Source organism: Thamnophis sirtalis, unplaced genomic scaffold (assembly GCF_051295495.1).
Source record: "Thamnophis sirtalis isolate CommonGarterSnake01/CBP01778 unplaced genomic scaffold, rThaSir2_p1.2 scaffold_14, whole genome shotgun sequence".
Lineage (NCBI taxonomy): Eukaryota > Metazoa > Chordata > Lepidosauria > Squamata > Natricidae > Thamnophis > Thamnophis sirtalis.
Window position 1 is genome coordinate 4,964,437 of NW_028261394.1, and position 18,490 is coordinate 4,982,926.

An 18,490-nucleotide genomic window follows, 5' to 3' on the forward strand; every position below is an offset into this window, starting at 1 on the left:
TGATTAAGGGACTGGAGACTAAAACATATGAAGAACGGTTGCAGGAACTGGGTATGTCTAGTTTAATGAAAAGAAGGACTAGGGGAGACATGATAGCAGTCTTCCAATCTCTCAGGGGCTGCCCCAAAGAAGAGGGAGTCAAGCTATTCTCCAAAGCACCTGAGGGCAGGACAAGAAGCAATGGGTAGAAACTAACCAAGAAGAGAAGCAACTTAGAACTAAGGAGGAATTTCCTGACAGTTAGAAGAATTAATCAGTGGAACAACTTGCCTCCAGAAGTTGTGTTTCAACTCTGGAAGAGATTGGACAACCATTTGTCTGAAGTGGTGTAGGGTTTCCTGCCTAAGCAGGGGGTTGGACTAGAAGACCTCCAAGGTCCCTTCCAACTCTTGTTATTCTATTCTATTGTCTTCTGCCATTAGCGTAGGATAATGAGATACTGCCTCGTTGGTTCCTTCATGCCTTATCCTTCTTCCTTTTTTTTCAATCCAGGTGGGCTACAACATCACTGGTTGGCTGGAGAAAAACAAGGACCCTCTGAATGAAACGGTGGTGGGCTTGTTCCAGAAGTCTGCCATGCCTTTACTCTGCATTCTTTTCAAAGAAGAAGAAGGCGCAGGTGTGTAGATTTTTGCTGCCTGCGTTGCGATCTGGTCATCCTGTAGAGCAGGGCTCTCCAACCTTGTCAACTTGAAGACTTGTGGGTTTCAATTCCCAGAATTGTTGGCTGAGGAATTCTGGGACTAGAAGTTGAAGTCCACAAGTTGCCATGATTGGAGGCTGGCTGAGGAATTGTGGGAGTTGAAGTCCACAAGTTGCCATGATTGGAGGCTGACTGAGGAATTGTGGGAGTTGAGGTCCACAAGTTTCCATAATTGGAGGCTGGCTGAGGAATTGTGGGAGTTGAAGTCCGCAAGTTGCCATGGTTGGAGGCTGGCTGAGGAATTGTGGGAGTTGAGGTCCACAAGTTGCCATGATTGGAGGCTGGCTGAGGAATTGTGGGAGTTGAAGTCCACAAGTTGCCATGATTGGAGGCTGGCTGAGGAATTGTGGGAGTGAAGTCCACAAGTTGCCATGATTGGAGGCTGGCTGAGGAATTGTGGGAGTTGAAGTCCACAAGTTGCCATGATTGGAGGCTGGCTGAGGAATTGTGGGAGTTGAAGTCCACCAATGTTCAAGTAGACAATGTTGTAGACCAGTGTTTCTCAACCTTGGCAACTTGAAGATGTCCGGACTTCAACTCCCGGAATTCCCCAGCCAGCATTCGCTGGCTGGGGAATTCCAGGAGTTGAAGTCCGGACATCTTCAAGTTGCCAAGGTTGAGAAACACTGTTGTAGACTCTGCTGTAGAATAGTACATCATCTACGTTGCTTTGAGTAATGAGATAAGCAGGATATACATTTAATCAATCAATCAATGAATCAATCAATCGTACAGTACATCACTTTTAGGAGCCATCCAGGACCCAGGGTGCAATTTTGTGAGTTCAATTCCTTCTTGAATCCCATAGAAATAACATCTGGCTGTTTACACATGAAAGGACGATATCAGTCATGGGGTGCCTCCTGGTGGTGAATATCATCAAAAATATTTATTTGTGCGTGGAAATAGATAATTAATTAATAAGAGTAATGTACAGGAAGCCATTATAGAAAACGGTTTGAGTGGAAATCCACAAACAAAAATGTGTATATACTGTACATTTGGGAGTGAGATAGGAATACACTTGATCAAAGTGTGTCGACGTGGGTCGAAAGGAATGGAAAAAGTGAGAATGGCAAGGAACTGAATTGGGCAGATGTGCAGAGAGGAGAGTTGGAAATAAACAGGAATCTACCAGTTGGCAAATCACTGAACAGATTGGCAGATTGAGGATAACTTGCCCCGGCCGATTCAGAACAGAATAGTGTTGGAAGGGACCTTGGAGGTCTTCTAGTCCAACCCTCTGCTTAGGCAGGAAACCCTACACCACTTCAGACAAATGGTTATCCAACATTTTGGTTATCCAAAAAGAGCCGAGGTGGCGCAGTGGTTAGGGTGCAATACTGCAGGCCACTTTAGCTGACTGTGATCTGCAGTTCAGCGGTTCAAATCTCACCGGCTCAAGGTCGACTCAGCCTTCCATCCTTCCGAAGTGGGTGAAATGAGGACCCGGACTGTGGGGGCAAGTTGCTGACTCAATTTGCTAAAAAAAATTGTAAACCGCTTAGAGAGGGCTGAAAGCCCTATGAAGCAGTATATAAATCTAATAAACAAACAAACAAACAAACATCTTCTTTAAAACATCCAGTGTTGGAGCATTCACAACTTCTGGAGGCAAGTTCTTCCATTGATTAATTGTTCTCTTGGTCAGGAAATTCCTCCTTAATTCTAAATTTCTTCTCTCCTTGGTTAGTTTCCACCTATTGCTTCTTGTCCTGCCTTCAGGTGCTTTGGAGAATAGCTTGACTCCCTCTTCTTTGAGGCAGCCCCTGAGATATTGCAACACTGCTATCATGTCTCCCCTAGTCCTTCTTTTCATTAAACTAGATATAATTCCAGCAACTGTTATTTATGTTTTAGCCTCCGGTCCCCTAGTCCTCTTTGTTGCTCTTCTCTGCACTCTTTCCAGAGTCTCCACATCTTTTTTTACATGGTGGAGACCAAAGCTGGGTGCAGGATTCCAAACATGGCCTTACCAAGGCCTTATAAAGTGGTATTAACACTTCACTCGCCATAGGAGAATTCAATGCAGGGTCATTTCAAAGAGGGACAAGCTTTCGTTCTTGAACCTTCTCCAGTTAGATGTCCTCCAGGCTGGGGTGAGCTTGTCCCTCTCTTGAACGATCCCTCATTGATTTGTCTGATGTTGCGTTGTCCTGCAGCAAGTTGGCCATGGTGAATCAACCAGGGCCAGTTGTCCCATTTCCGCAGGGGGGGCTGTTCTCTGTGTGTTCCCGTTGAATCACTCTGCTTTTCAATGCCGTCCTCAGCTTCGGGGTCCAAGAAGCAGAAAAGAGGGTCCTCCTTTATGACCGTCTCCAACTTCTACAGGGTAAGTGACATGTCCTGTTTCTGAAGGACATCCTATCTCACGAGGAGCGTTCTACACCTCCTTAATGCTTCCTTCAGGTTGCACCATTGTAGATGTTATAAATGCTTCCCAGTAAGTCCTACAGATATTGGTTAACAAGTCTTCCTAACTCCCTCCCTCCCTTCCTTCCTTCCTTCCCCTCCTCCTCTTCCTTTACTTCTTCCTCCCTCCTCTTCCTTTTCTCCTTCCTTCCTCTTCTCCTCCCTTTCCTTCCTTTCTTCTGCTCCTCCTCTTCCTTTACTCCTTCCTTCCTCCTCCCTCTTCCTTTTCTCCTTCCTTCCTTCCTTCCTTCTTCTCCTCCTCCCTCCTTCCTTCTCCTCCCCTTCCTTCCCCTCCTCCTTCCTCCTCTTCCTTTACTTCTTCCTCCCTCCTCCTCTTCCTTTTCTCCTTCCTTCCTTTTCTCCTCCCTTTCCTTCCTTTCTTCTGCTCCTCCTCTTCCTTTATTCCTTCCTTCTTCCTCCCTCTTCCTTTTCTCCTTCCTTCCTTCTTCTCCTTCCCCCTCCTTTTCCTTCCTTCTCCTCCCCTTCCTTTCTTCCTTCCTTCCCCACCCTCCACCTCCTCTTCCTTTACTTCTTCCTCCCTCCTCCTCTTCCTTTTCTCCTTCCTTCCTCTTCTCCTCCCTTTCCTTCCTTTCTCCTCCTCCTCTTCCTTTACTCCTTCCTTCCTTCTTCTCCTCCTCCCTCCTTTTCCTTCCTTTACTTCTTCCTTCCTCCTCTCTCTTCCTTTTCTCCTTCCCTCCTTCCTTCTCCTCCTCCCTTCTTTTCCTTCCTTCCTTCTCCTCCCCTTCCTTCCTTCCCCTCCTCCCTCCTCCTCTTCCTTTACTTCTTCCTTCCTCTTCTCCCTTTCCTTCCTTTCTCCTCCTCCTCCTCTTCCTTTACTCCTTCCTTCCTTCTTCTCCTCTCTCCTTTTCCTTCCTTCCTTCTCCTCCCCTTCCTTCCTTCCTTCCTTCCTTCCTTCCTTCCTTCCTTCCTTCCTTCCTTCCTTCCTTCCTTCCTTCCTTCCTCTGTGTGTTTCAGGAGCAACTCAACAAGCTGATGGCCACTTTGCACAGCACCTCTCCCCATTTTGTCCGCTGTATTGTACCCAACGAGTTCAAGCAATCTGGTATGTCAGTTGAAGCCCTCATTTTCCATCTCTTAAGCAAGCAAGCAAAAAAAAGTTAGGAGTGCTTTGAATGGTTGCGGACAGAGGCTTTGTTCTCGATCCTGCAGAATTTAAAGCACTTTCCTGGAACCGAATCCGAAGTTTTTCGCCGCTTTACGAATTGCAATACTAAAAGATAATCTCCGCTAAGATTTTAGCTGCACTGGCAAACTGGAAAAAGAATGGATTCCAGAGCAAATAATGAGTGAAAAGATCCAGAGGAAAATCCCTATGCATCACATTGCTTTCATTCACTTCTCTCTTGTTGGATTGTGTGAGAGGTTAAACCATGGAGTATAGTTTGCAAACTCCCCTTCACACTAAGCCACCCTCAAACCAACCTCCTTAGGGCTTACCATGATGCGAGGTTGATAACATGGTTTGTTTGGCTTTAGCCAACCATTGAGGTTAGAAACCATGCAGTGGTGGGTTTCAAAAATTGTTCGAACCTACTCTGTGGGTGTGGCCTCCTTTGTGGGAGTGGCTTGCTGCCCATGTGACCGGATGGGAGTGGCTTGCCACCCATGTGACCGGATATGAAGATGCCGACGACACTTGTCAGAACCACCTTAAATGACCTCACACACAGCACTGGCATGCATCAGAATAGGATGGAAACTTGTTTTTTAAAAGGCATCTTTGGTTTGCGTTAAAACAACTTCAACACACGCAATGTTCTGATTGCACCACAAACGCAGTCGTCATCCTTACCTTTCACAGAGGCACTGAGTTTTATAAATATGAGCATGATAGTGTAGAATAATCATATTCAAGGACCAGTGGTGGGTTTCAAAAAGTTTTGGAACCTCTTCTGTAGGTGTGGCCTGCTTTCCGGGTCCACTGGTGGAACCTCTTCTAACCGGTTCGGTAGATTTGACGAACCAGTTCTACCCAATAGGTGCGAACTGGTAGGATCCCACCTCTGAAACCATGTTTATCCTTGATGCAGGGGTGAAATCCCCTTACCTTTGTAACTGGTTTGGTAGCAATGTGAGCATGCACAGTACCTCCCACGCATGCGCAGAGCATCAAAAAGTTAAGGCAAGGTTCAGTAGTAAATCATGATTAAACAAGGCATGCTTTAGCATAGTGTGTCATAGATGATAGCCATGGTGAAGGGCAATGGAGCATTGGATTCAGTGGTGGGTTTCAATTTTTTTTAGAACCTCTTCTGTAGGTGTGGCCTGCTTTGTGGGAGTGGCTTGCCGGCCATGTGACCAGGTGGGGGTGGCTTGCCAGCCATGTGACCGCATGGGAGTGGCTTGCCAGCCATATGACCGGATAGGAGTGGCTTAGCAGCCATGTGACTGGATGGGAGTAGCTTGGCAGTCATGTGATCGGGTAGGGGTGGCCAACTTGTAAAATGTGGTGAAACTCACTTAACAATGCTCTTGCTTAACAACCAAAATGTTGGCTCAGAAACTCTGGCATTTGAAGCACGCAAGTCTTAAAGCTGTCACGTTACAAGACCCTTGCACCCCTAACCCTTTAGAGAAAAAACCCTCAGGGGTGTTCAAACTTGATAGCTTTAAGACTTGTGGACTTCAACTCCCAGAATTCCTCCTCTCACTCTTCATCTTGATGATAGGCGGACGGGCGAGGGGAGGGAGCTGGAACCGGTTCTAAACGGCCCTGTAGATTTGTGGAACCTCTTCTATAGAAGAGATTAGAACTGGCAGGAACCCACTCCTGATTGGATTCCAGAACAAGCAGACAACTCTCATGAAGACGAGAAGATCTAATTAAGATCCAGATAAAAAGGGTGAGATGGTTTCCATCTTGTTCACCAAGCTGAAGAAAGCTTGAGGAGCAAATCCATAGCAAATCTCTTGCCTTGCAGAACGTCTTGTGAAGGTTGTGGAAAGATGGTCCTCCTGTTTTGTGTCTCCACAGGTGTGGTGGATGCTCATCTGATCTTGCATCAATTGGCTTGCAACGGTGTCCTGGAAGGCATCCGTATTTGCCGCAAAGGGTTCCCCAACAGATTGCAGTACCCTGAGTTCAAGCAAAGGTGATGGGGTTGACCCTTTCCTCCATCCTTGTTGTGTTGGGACCTTGAGGTCCCCAAAGTCTCGGCCAGGCCAAATAATTCCTCTTTGTGTCTCCTTGACGTCAGGTATCAGGTGCTGAATCCCAACATTATTCCTCAAGGGTTTGTGGACAACAAGAAGGCCTCTGAACTTCTTCTGGGATCGCTTGACCTTGGGGAAAATGAGTACAAAATCGGACATACTAAGGTACTAAGAATGGTTTCTTTCCTGCAAAAAAACACGATTGGGGGGGAAAGTTCACCAAGTTACGAACCTCGAGACAAAGTTCAAAAGAAATCCATTCATTTATTAGGAGCAACATTTTGGCATGTTCTTCTGCAGAGCCGAAACTGATTTCTGGTTAATGGTCTCTGCACTTTACCCCTGTGTCTCCCCTCCCCTCGGTCTGTGTCATAAATCATATCCACCAATGAGGTGCTGGAGCAGGTTGTGAACTGGTTCTTCCAACTTGATCTTGTGAATGGGTTTGTGTGTACAGAAGTCCATTATTTTTTCTGAGGAAAAAAGAGAAATTTCCTGAAAGTGAGAACAATTAATCAGTGGAACGGCTTGCCTCCAGAAGTTGTGAATGCCCCAACACTGCAAGTCTTTAAGAAGATGTTGGATAGCCATTTGTCTGAAATGGGGTAGGGTTTCCTGTCTAGGCAGGGGGTTGGACTAGAAGATCTCCAAGGTCCCTTCCAACTTTGCTATTGTATTATTGCATTGTATATTGTATTATTTTCACAGGTCTTTTTCCGCGCTGGTGTCTTGGCCAAGTTGGAAGACATGAGGGATGACCGTTTGGCCAAGATCATGACCATGCTACAGAGTCGCGTCCGTGGTTTCCTGATGAGAATTGAGTTTAAGAAGATGCTGGAGAGAAGGTAAGGAATTAAATTATACCTTTTCGTCTTTCCCTTAAGAAGCAGGGGTGAAATGCAGCAGGTTCTGGCAGTAGCGCAAATTTTGAGTAGTTTGGAGAACCAGTAGCAGAAATTTTGAGTAGTTTGGAGAACTGGTAGCAGAAATTTTGAGTAGTTCCGAGAACCGGTAGCGCAAATTTTGAGTAGTTTGGAGAACCGGCAGCGCAAATTTTGAGTAGTTCAGAGAACCGGTAGCGCAAATTTTGAGTAGTTCGGAGAACTGGTAGCAGAAATTTTGAGTAGTTTGGAGAACCAGTAGTGTAAATTTTGAGTAGTTCAGAGAACCGGTAACAGAAATTTTGAATAGTTCAGAGAACCGGTAGCGGAAATTTTGAGTAGTTCAGAGAACCAGTAATGGAAATTTTGAGTAGTTCATAGAACCAGTAGTAGAATTTTTGAGTAGTTCAGAGAACCAGTAGCAGAATTTTTGAGTAGTTCAGAGAACCGGTAGCAGAATTTTTGAGTAGTTCGGAGAACCGGCAGCGCAAATTTTGAGTAGTTCAGAGAACCAGTAGTGGAAATTTTGAGTAGTTCAGAGAACCGGTAGTGGAAATTTTGAGTAGTTCAGAGAACCGGTAACAGAAATTTTGAGTAGTTCAGAGAACCGGTAGCAGAAATTTTGAGTAGTTCAGAGAACCGGTAGCGGAAATTTTGAGTAGTTCAGAGAACCGGTAGTGGAAATTTTGAGTAGTTCAGAGAACCGGTAGTGGAAATTTTGAGTAGTTCAGAGAACCGGCAAATGCCACCTCTGGCTGGCCCCAGCATGTGGTGGAAATGGAGATTTTGCAGTATGCTTCTCTTGCCACGCCCACCAAGGCACGCCCACAGAACCGGTAGTAAAAATTGAATTTCACCACTGTTAAGGAGGGATTGGACAGACGGATGGACAGACAGACGGATGGATGGATGGAGGACTAGGGGTGACATGATAACAGTGTTCTCATATCTAAGCCAACCTATTCTCCAAGCGCCTGAGGGCAGGGCAAGAAACAGTGGATGGAAACTAATCAAGGAGAGAAGCAATCTGGAATTAAGGAGGAAATTTCCTGACAGTTAGAACAATGAATCAATGGAATTGACTTGACTCCAGAAGTTGTGAATGCTCCATCACTGGAGGTTTTTAAGAAGAGACTGGACAGCCATCTATCTGAAATGGTAGATAGGATGTCCTGCTTTATCAGGGGGTTGGATTAGAAGACCTCCAAGATTCCTCCCATCTCCATTAATCTGTTATTCTGAATGAATGAATGAATGAATGAATGAAGGAAGGAAGGAAGGAAGGAAGGAAGGAAGGAAGGAAGGAAGGAAGGAAGGAAGGAAGGAAGGAAGGATAGAAGGATAGAAGGAAGGAAGGAAGGAAGGAAGGAAGGAAGGAAGGAAGAAAGGAAGGAAGGAAGGATTGATTACAATCTACATTGAGGTCAATGTTCTTTCAGGCCAGTATTTGAATGAGAACTCTTGCAAATAAAAGATTCCACTGGAATCTTTCAATCTGCTTGCCTATTTCAAATAGGTTGTCTTCTTCTGGTGTATGACCACCAGAGGTTTATGCCCAGGCTTTTGAGAACGGTTTAGCCTTTAGAACTTTCTTGCCTCCACAAATACAGAGATAGGTTCATCCTCAGGCCATTGGAGGACCACATTTTCTTCTTTCCTAACTGTAGTTTCTCTCTTTTTTTAACAAACCAGGATGGGTCTGATGCTGATCCAGAGGAACGTTCGCAATTTCTTACTGATGCGTTACTGGGGATGGTGGAAACTGTACAATAAGGTGAGACAGTAGCGGAAGGAAGGGAGAGGCCACCACCTAAAGCTTCGGGTTGTATGAAAAGAAAACCAGAGCTGTTGTTTTTAGGCAATGGATGGCTTGGACAATAAGCAGCTAGGAGAGAGTTTCTCCTCCCGTTTATTCAACAAGAACAAAGACTTTTGGGTGATACGATTAATTGTCCATGAGAAAGAAAGGTGGAGCTAATTCCTACCAAAAGTTTGTCATTCTATTATCTGTTGTGGGCCACCAGAGCTGGCAGCAGATTCGGATAGTGAGGAGGTTGGGGAGGAAGATGGGCCAGTCCTGGAGTCTGGGGAAGGCTCTGATGAGGGCTCTGTGTCGGAGGCAGAGATGGGGCCAGGGCTGTCTGACAGTTATCAGCTGCCTTCAGAATCAGACATCAGTGAGGCAGAGGAACAGCTGGAGCCTGTTCCCAGTGTGCGCATGTGCAGAGTTGCCAGGTGAAGGGAACAGCTAAAGAACAGGGGTCGACTTGGGAGTCAGGCCACAGGTGGAGGATGAATGGCCCCTCCCAGAGGAAACCAAAGAGGAGCAAAGGGGGAGTGGAGTTTGCAGGAGACAAATTAGTTCGCTTCATTGGTTGGTGACTCTCCGAGACTCCTGGCCAAGTTTTGCAGATATCGGCCTGGCAGCTCTCCAAGCCAGATAAGGTCTGTGACCGTAAATCCTCCCTCGAAAGACTTTGCTGGATGTGGATGAGAAAAATTCACAGTCAATTAATAAAAGGCTTTTTTGTCGGGACCAGGAGTTTGCTTCAGGCTCTTGGGAAGCCTGGGTTGTGTGTCTGTGTGATCTTTGCATGTGTACAGTATTTTCATGAGTTACAATGTCACTTGATAGCTTGGGCGCTGCTTCAAATCTCACAAGATTTGGTGATCCTTTAAGATGGTAACTTTTTCGAAAATACGTTCCTTATTCTTCTTGGTGTTTTAAATAAACTTGGAACACCAATCTAAGCCAAAAAAACCCAACCAGTTTTGGCAATCATGTTCTTCAGGTGTTCTGAAATAGCATGCAAAGGTTTGGTTTGTATGTCCGCATAGCACATTAAAAACATCTTCCGTAGGTGTGTCAATATATAATTTTTTTTAACCATTTATTTTTAATTTTCACAACAAGCATGACACATAAAATCTTCTTTCTTTACATACTGTGGAAAGTGTTTCAGTTGGTTACAAAAGGCTTTCGTGCATCTCTTCCACCGTCATCAAGTATAGTTCATATTAACTCAAGTATTTTAACTCAAATGTTTACACATGTTACCATCATCATAGCTCCAGTTTTATTTGACTATCATTGTTTAGACGTCCTTCATCATAAAATATACCAAAATTTAATACATAACCACATACTGGCATTTCATTTACTATTTCTAAAATCCTCCCATGACACTAAATCCTTATATCCTATTCTAGCTAAACATATTTAGTAACAAAATCTTCCTCCTTTTCAGATCCAGTTTCCTTATGTTACATACATACATACATACATACATACATACATACATACATACATACATACATACACACACACACACACACACACACACACACACTCTGGGCTTCCTCCCATATTTAGGCATACCAGGGGTTGTAACACTTAACACATACCTATCTCCCTGGCTCAGCTGATAACGGAGAAGGACCTTGTGGCTTAGTGGTTAACACATCTGCCTAAGATGTAATACAGCACAGGTTCTTATCCCAGTAAGGGTATGGCTAGCTGATGAGAGCTAAATAGCTTGAAATAGATCTATACTAGTCTCCCTTTATTTATTTATCAGCACAAATACAACACACACACACACACACACATATAATATTATTATTATCATTATCCCTTCTTTATTTGACTATATCCTATATCATAACATTTTCCCCCTAATAGTCAAAACTTAACTCTATCTAATTTAGTTCTTTTTTTTAAATTAACCTTTATATATAATCCAAAAGGTTTTCTGATCTTCCCTTCCTGGGTAATCATTCAATATTCATATCAATATATAATTTTATGCCACGTTTAAAGCAAATAGAAAACTGAGAAGTGTTCTCTTAGAAAGTCTCAAGAGTTTTTGAAGGGATATGGGGTAGAGGTGAGCGTTTTGGAAGGATCCAGTTGATTTTTATCTCAAGCACAATTCCAGTCCTTGGATCTTTTCATTCCGTGGGGAAATGGTGGACGCTTGGACCCCCATAACTATGCTTAGAGATGGCCAGAGGGTCACACAGGGCGTCATCTTCTACTTTCGTCCCCACCTGTAGGTGAAACCTCTCCTGAACGTTGCCCGCCAAGAGGAGGAGATGAAAGCAAAGGAGGAAGAGCTGAGAAACGCCATGTCCAAGACTCAGGAACTGGTGGACCGCATCAAGGAGTTGGAGGAGAAGTTGGCCACCCTTAGCCAAGAGAAGAATGATTTGACCATCCAACTGCAGGCTGTGAGTCCACTAAATTCATCCTTGAGGAAGGACGTGCAACTTCCATTGGGCTTGAGGGCCTTCATAAGCTTTGCATGAGATGTTGAGCAGTGCTCTCTGGAAATGGGCGGGGTTAGAGATATTTCGGATGGGAGGCCTTCTCACAGAATGGTTGCCATTGTGGGCAGAACCATTTTTACGCTATTCAGGGGAACAGCCATTGGTTCTCCATGACTTCCATCCATTCTGTGGGGTCCTGGAAGCTCTCTGAGCTTGATGATTTCCTTGCAGATGTTTCATTACTCAACTAGGTAACATCATTAGTGCTAGAAGCGTTATCCAGTTGGGTGATGAAACATCTGTAAGAAAACAGCCAAGTTTAGAGAGCATCTACCCCGTTTTCCCGAAAATAAATAAGACCCTGTCTTATTTTCCTGGAAACAAGGTAGGAATCCACAGTTCAACCCCAAGCTACAAATTTTGCTTTTGGTCCGTTCCATCAATTCACCCAACCCCTTTTGTTTTGGAAGTCAATGAAGCTGGTGGCCATCACTGCTACCTTCTATAGAGGGTCCTTCAGTAAGAATAACAAAGGGAACTCCAATGATCTTCTCTTGTTCCTCTTTCAGGAACAAGAGAACCTGACCGATGCAGAAGAGCGCCTGACTCAAATGATGAAGGCCAAGATGGACCTGGAGAGCCAGATTTCCGACATGAAAGAACGCCTGGAGGAGGAAGAAAGCTCAGCGGCCTCCTTGAGCGCCCACAAGCGCAAGTTGGAAGCGGAACTCAACGATCTCAAGCGAGACCTCGAGGGCCTGGAGACCACCTTGGCCAAGACCGAGAAGGAGAAACAAGTAAGAATTTGGTCCTTTGAAGGCTGGTTTTGGTTGTCCTCTATTGGAACTTCCCAGCAGAGTCATCCTTGCCGTGACTTATTCATATATTAGATGGATCAAACTATGTCTTTCTCCTTCCCCTTCCTCCTCCTCTTCTTTTTTCTGTCTTTCTATCTTCCTTCCTTCCTTCCATTTTCCTTCTCTTTTTTCCTTCCATCCTTTCTTTTCCTTTGCTTTGCTTTCTTTCTTCCGTTTTTCCTTTCCTTTTCCTTCTTTTTGTTTCTTTTCCTTCCTTCCTTTTTCTCTTTATTTTTTCTCTTTCTTTCTCCTTCCTTCCTTCCTCCTTTTCTTTGCTTTCCTCCTTCCCACTTTTCCTTCCTTTCTTTTCCTTCCTTCCTTTTTCTTTCTTTTTTCTCTCTTCTCTCTTTCTCCTTCCTTCCTTCCTCCTTTGCTTTGCTTTCCTCCTTCCTTCTTTTCTTTCCTTTCTTTTCCTTCCTTCCTTTCTTTTTCTTTCTTTTTCTCCTCTCTCCTTCTCCTTCCTTTCTTCCTTCCTTCCTTCCTCCTTTGCTTTGCTTTCCTTCTTTTCCTTCCTTTCTTTTCCTTCCTTCCTTTCTTTTTTCTTTCTTTCTTTCTCTCTTCTCTCTTTCTCCTTCCTTCCTTCCTTCCCTCCTCCTTTGCTTTGCTTTCCTCCTTCCCTCTTTTCCTTCCTTTCTTTTCCTTCCTTCCTTTCTCTTTCTTTCTTTCTTTCTTTCTCTCTTTCTCCTTCCTTCCATCCTCACTGTATATCTTAGATTGGGCATCTGCTCAGGATGGCTGGTTCTGTATGACTTTCTCTTCCTTCTTTCAAGGCTCTCGATCACAGAGTCCGAACTTTGACTGGTGACCTGCAAGCCCGGGATGACTCAGTGGCCAAGCTCCAGAAGGAGAAGAGAGCCCTGGAAGAGCTACACCAGGTGAGAAGGAACCAACCCTTTTCGTTGACTCGCATCAGGTCAAGGCTCATCCCATGGATTTTTATGGACCAGAACCCCACTATGCAAAGGCGTCACACAGAAAGTCCTTGACTTACAACCACAATTGGGTTGTACGTGATGTGGTTATGAAGTGAGGCAGGCCTGATTTTACTACCTTCTCCACCATGGCCATTAAACGAATCCCATGGTTGTTAAGCAAACATGGCTTCACCCACTGAAAATGTGCAATTTCCTGGGTAACCCTTTTCAATCTGGTTGTCATTTAAGATTTTAATTGTTTGGGAAAGGGGCATCTTTGAGCCATGGTGGTGCTGGCAGTGGTTAGAGTGCAGTGCTTCAGGCTATTTCTGCTGCCTGCCAGCTGCCTGCAGTTTGGCAGTTCGATTCCCACTGGCTTACAGTTGACTCAGCCTTCCATCCTTCCAAGGTGGGTAAAATGAGGACCCAGGTTTTTGCGGGCAAGAGGCTGACTCTGTAAACCGCTTAGAGAGGGCTGTAAAATCACTGTGAAGTCTAAGTGTTATTGCTAAGTGGGGAAGAAGGGAGGAAGGGAGGACCTTGGGGGCACAGTGGTTAGAATGCAGTATTACAAGCTAACTCTGCAGACTGCCAGCTCAATCCTGACCAACTCAAGGTTGACTCACCCTTCCGTCCTTCCGAGGTGGGTAAAACGAGGACCCAGATTGTTTGGGGTCAATAGGATGACTCTGTAAACCACTTAGAGAGGGCTGTAGAGCACTGTGAAGTGGTGTATAAGTCTAAGTGCTAGGAAGGAAGGAAGGAAGGAAGGAAGGAAGGAAGGAAGGAAGGAAGGAAGGAAGGAAGGAAGGAAGGGCCATGGGGGGTGCAGTGGTTGGAATGCAGTACTGCAGGTACTGCTGAATGCCTGCAATTTGGCAGCTCGAATCTCACCAGGCTCAAGGTTGGCTCAGCCTTCCATCCTTCCAAGGTGGGTAAAAGGAGGACCCAGATTTTTGGGGGCAAGAGGCTGACTCTGTAAACCGCTTAGAGAGGGCTGTAAAGTGCTAATTGGGAAGGAAGGAAGGAAGGAAGGAAGGAAGGAAGGAAGGAAGGAAGGAAGGAAGGAAGGAAGGAAGGAAGGAAGGCCCATGAGGGCGCACTGGTTAGAATGTAGTACTGCAGTCTGCTTCTGCTGACTGCCAGCTGACTGCAATTTGGCAGTTCGAATCTCACCAGGCTCAAGGTTGGCTCAGCCTTCTGTCCTTCCAAGGTGGGTAAAATGTGGACCCAGATTGTTGGGGGGCAAGAGGCTGACTCTGTAAACCGCTTAGAGAGGGATGTAAAAGCCCTGTGAAGCGATATATATACCTGTGCTAAGTAGGAAGGGAGGGAGGGAGGAAAGAGGAAGGAAGGGAGGGAGGGCCATAGTGGCACAGGTGTTAGAATGCAGTATTGCAGAGTGACTCTGCCCATTGCCAGCAGTTCGATCCTGACCGGCTGCAGGTGGACTCAGCCTGCTTCCATCCTTCCGAGGTGGGTCAAACGAGGACCCAGATTGTTGGGGGGCAAGAGGCTGACTCTGTAAACCGCTTAGAGAGGGATGTAAAAGCCCTGTGAAGCGATATATATACATACCTAAGTGCTAAGTAGGAAGGGAGGGAGGGAGGAAAGAGGAAGGAAGGGAGGGCCATAGTGGCACCGGTGTTAGAATGCAGTATTGCAGAGTGACTCTGCCCATTGCCAGCAGTTCGATCCTGACCGGCTGCAGGTTGACTCAGCCTTCCATCCTTCAGAGGTGGGTCAAACAAGGACCCAGATTGTTGGGGGCAAGAGGCTGACTCTGTAAACCGCTTAGAGAGGGCTGTAAAAGCATTGTGAAGCGGTATATAAGTCTGAGGGCTATTGCTATCTCTGGCTTCCCTGTGAGCTGTTTCGGCAACAAGGAACCTTCTCCTGACGATGCTTCCCCTTCTTTGCAGAAAACTCTGGACGATCTTCAAGCGGAGGAAGACAAAGTGAACCATCTGACCAAAACCAACAGCAAACTCAGCACTCAGATACACGAGGTCAGCATTGTTGACTCCTTCTTCCGCAGACGTGGAGAAGGCTTTCAACCCAGGGGTTCTTGGGGAGAGATTGCAGTGGCCTTTTTAAAAAGGGTAGGGCTGGAAGGGATCTTGGAGGTCTTCTAGTCCAACCCCCTGGCCCAAGGCAGGAGTCCTTGTTCTACCCCGGACAATTGGTTGTTGAATTCTTTAAAAAACTCCAGTGTTGGAGCATTCACAACATCTGGAGGCAAGTCTGATTAATTGTTTGTACTGTCAGGAAATTCCGCCTTAGTTCTGATTCTCTCCCTGATTAGTTTCCATCCATCGCTTCCTTTCCTGCCTTCAGGTGCTTAGCAAAATAAATTGACCCCCCCTCCTCTCTGTGAGAGCCCTTTGGAAGACTACTATCATGTCACCCTTAGTCCTGCTCTTCATTAAACTAGACCAAGGGTCGGCAATATGCAGCTCTGGAGCCGCATGTGGCTCTTTTATCCCTCTGCTGCGGCTCCCTCTTGTCCGTCAGCTCTACCATTGATAGGGATTACGGTTAGGACAGGTAGAGGAAAAAGGACGCCGCGCTAGGAGGAAACTCTATGGTGGGAGGAACTGGACTTCCGGTTGGCTCCAGAATCAAACAGGAGGCTTCCGGTTAGGACCTTTGTGGCTCTTTGAATGTTTAAGGCTGCCGACCCCTGGGCTAAACGTACCTAGTTCTCTTAATCATTCACCATATTGGCCTCCAAACTTCTTTATCATTTTTGTTTCTCTTTGTTAAGCTCTTTCTAGGACAGGGATGTCAAACACAAGGCCCGCGGGCCAGATCCAGCCCATGGGGTGCTTAATTTTGGCCTGTGGGGCCATCCTAGTAACAGCGAAGGACTGGCCCACACGACCCTCCCGAGCTCCGTTTTTGGCTGCTACTGCCTCCTGCATCCGTCAGCCACGTGCGGCCCTCCCTAGCTCCGTTTTCGGCTGCTACTGCCTCCTGCATCCCTCAGCCACGTGCGGCCCTCCCAAGCTCTGTTTTCGTCTGCTACTGCCTCCTGCATCCCTCAGCCACGTACGGCCCTCCCAAGCTCCGTTTTTGGCTGCTACTGCCTCCTGCATCCCTCAGCCACGTGCGGCCCTCCCAAGCTCCGTTTTCGGCTGCTACTGCCTCCTGCATCCTTCAGCCACGTGCGGCCCTCCCAAGCTCTGTTTTTGCTGGCAGAGGGCTGCAGGAGGATCCACCACAGGTGCCCCCAACATGAGTGACATCAAGCTCACCAGGCCCCCCCTGGCCACGCCCCCCCCAGCCCCCTCCGAGTTCAAACCCAACCCTGTTGCAGCCCTCAATGAAATCAAGCTTGACACCCTTGTTCTGGGATCTGAGTACCTTTTTTTTCCCCCATCACGGCGATGTTCGCAGAGTTGTATGTTTCCTTGGTTGCGTTGGTAAATGGTTCCTCTTTCCATTTCTGGTCCCTCGGCTTGTCCCGACCAGTTGGAAGACAACTGGGAGCAAGAGAAGAAAATCCGTGCCGAGGTTGAAAAAGCCCGTCGCAAAGCGGAGGGCGACCTGAAGATGACCATCGAAAATCTGAACGAAATGGAGAGGACTAAGCTGGATTTGGAAGAGGTGGTGAAGAAGTAAGTGGCCAGGTCCTCTTTCGACATGAAACCTTGGTTTGTAGAACAAAGGAGAACGTGATGGCCAATTCGGAGAACTTCTAAATCCCACCCCTGGCTGGCCCCGCCCTGCCCACCCCTCCCTTCCCCTCCCAGGAGTCTCCACACGGTCTGTTTTGGATGTGGCCTCCTGGAAGTTCCGGAAAGCCGGAAACGGGCCTCTGGAGCCCAGGGGAGGCAGTTTTTGCCTCCCGGAGGCTCAGATAGAGCCTCTGGAGCCTGGGAAGGTGAAAATCTCCCCTCCCGCTGTAGTGCAGGAGGCCAACTAGGCCATGCCCACCATAGCCACGCCCACCCAGCAACCAGGCAGAAAACCCATTGCTGAAATTTTTGAAGCCCACCCCTGTAAGATGAGGGTTGATGTCTGGAGAATTCTGGGAAATGTAGTCCAACACTCCTGGAGGGGACTAGGTTAGGAAGTTTGGTCTTGATGACTACTGCTTTCTGGATGTGTTCGCCCGAGCTAAGCTAAGTGGGTGAATGAGTATGTATTTTGGGGTTCAGGAGGCTGCAGAAACCAGCCATAACTTATTTGTTTGAGGGTAGCACTTCGTGGGAATATCTCGATCATGGTTTGCGAATCTGAGCGCAAGCTTTAATATGATGTTTGACACTACACGTCAGTGGTGGGTTTCAAAATTTTTTTGAACCTACTCTGTGGGTGTGGCCTCCTTTGTGGGAGTGGCTTGTTGGCCATGTGACCTGGTGGGAGTGGCTTGCCGGCCATGTGTTTTCTTTCTTTCTTTCTTTCTCTCCCTCTCTCTCTCTTCTTCCTTTTGTCTCTCTGTCCCTTTTTCTTTTTTTCTTTCATCTCTCTCTCACTTTTTCTTTCTTTTTTTCTTTCTTTCTTTCTTTCTTTCTCTTTCTCTCTCTGTGTGAGTGTGTGTGTGTGTGTGTGTGTGTGTGTGTGTGTGTGTGTGTCGGTGGTGGGTTTCAAAATTTTTTGGAAGCTCTTCTGTAGGTGTGGCCTGCTTTCCGGGTCCACTGGTGGAACCTCTTCTAACCGGTTCGGTAGATTTGACGAACCGGTTCTACCGAATAGGTGCGAACTGGTAGGAACTCACCTCTGCTACACATCTACAGGCCCAAAGATGCATTTCTCAAGAGGCAATTGGACTCTCTGGTTTTGGAGACATTTTGCTTCTCATCCAAGAAGCTCCTTCAGCTTTGTCTTCTTCTTCAGAGCTGAAGAAGCTTCTTGGAGGAGAAGCGAAACATCTTGAAGGAAAAACCAGGAAGTCCAGTTGCCTCTTGAAAAAGCACTTTTGGGGCAATCGTGACTTAGGATGACGGAGAACCTGCACAGACATTTACATACCCACAGAGCAGGGGTGGGTTCGTGCCAGTTCTAACCTCTTCTATAGAAGAGGTTCCACAAATCTACAGTGCCATTTAGAACTGGTTCCAACTCACTTCCCCCCCCCCGCCCGTCCCCACATCATCAAGATGAAGAGCGAGAGGAGGAATTCTGGGAGTTGAAGTCCACAACTCTTAAAGCTGTCAAGTTTGAACACCCCTGGGTTTTTTTTTCTAAAGGGTTAGGGGTGGAAGGGTCTTGTAACTTGACAGCTTTAAGACTTGCAGACTTCAATGCCAGAGTTCCTGAGCCAACATGACTGCA

At 46.4% G+C, this 18,490-nt stretch overlaps 1 protein-coding gene across 1 annotated transcript in view; it reads left to right on the plus strand.

Moving 5' to 3' along the window:
• MYH16 (myosin heavy chain 16) overlaps window positions 1–18,490 on the plus strand; it is a 55,029-nt gene that overhangs the window by 15,354 nt on the left and 21,185 nt on the right. The window contains 12 exon segments of the mRNA XM_087728847.1: window positions 493–619; window positions 2,974–3,035; window positions 4,091–4,178; window positions 6,111–6,228; window positions 6,334–6,454; window positions 6,998–7,134; window positions 8,863–8,944; window positions 11,227–11,400; window positions 12,009–12,236; window positions 13,067–13,171; window positions 15,133–15,219; window positions 16,685–16,830. Coding sequence (XP_087584973.1) covers window positions 493–619; window positions 2,974–3,035; window positions 4,091–4,178; window positions 6,111–6,228; window positions 6,334–6,454; window positions 6,998–7,134; window positions 8,863–8,944; window positions 11,227–11,400; window positions 12,009–12,236; window positions 13,067–13,171; window positions 15,133–15,219; window positions 16,685–16,830 — 1,475 coding nt within the window.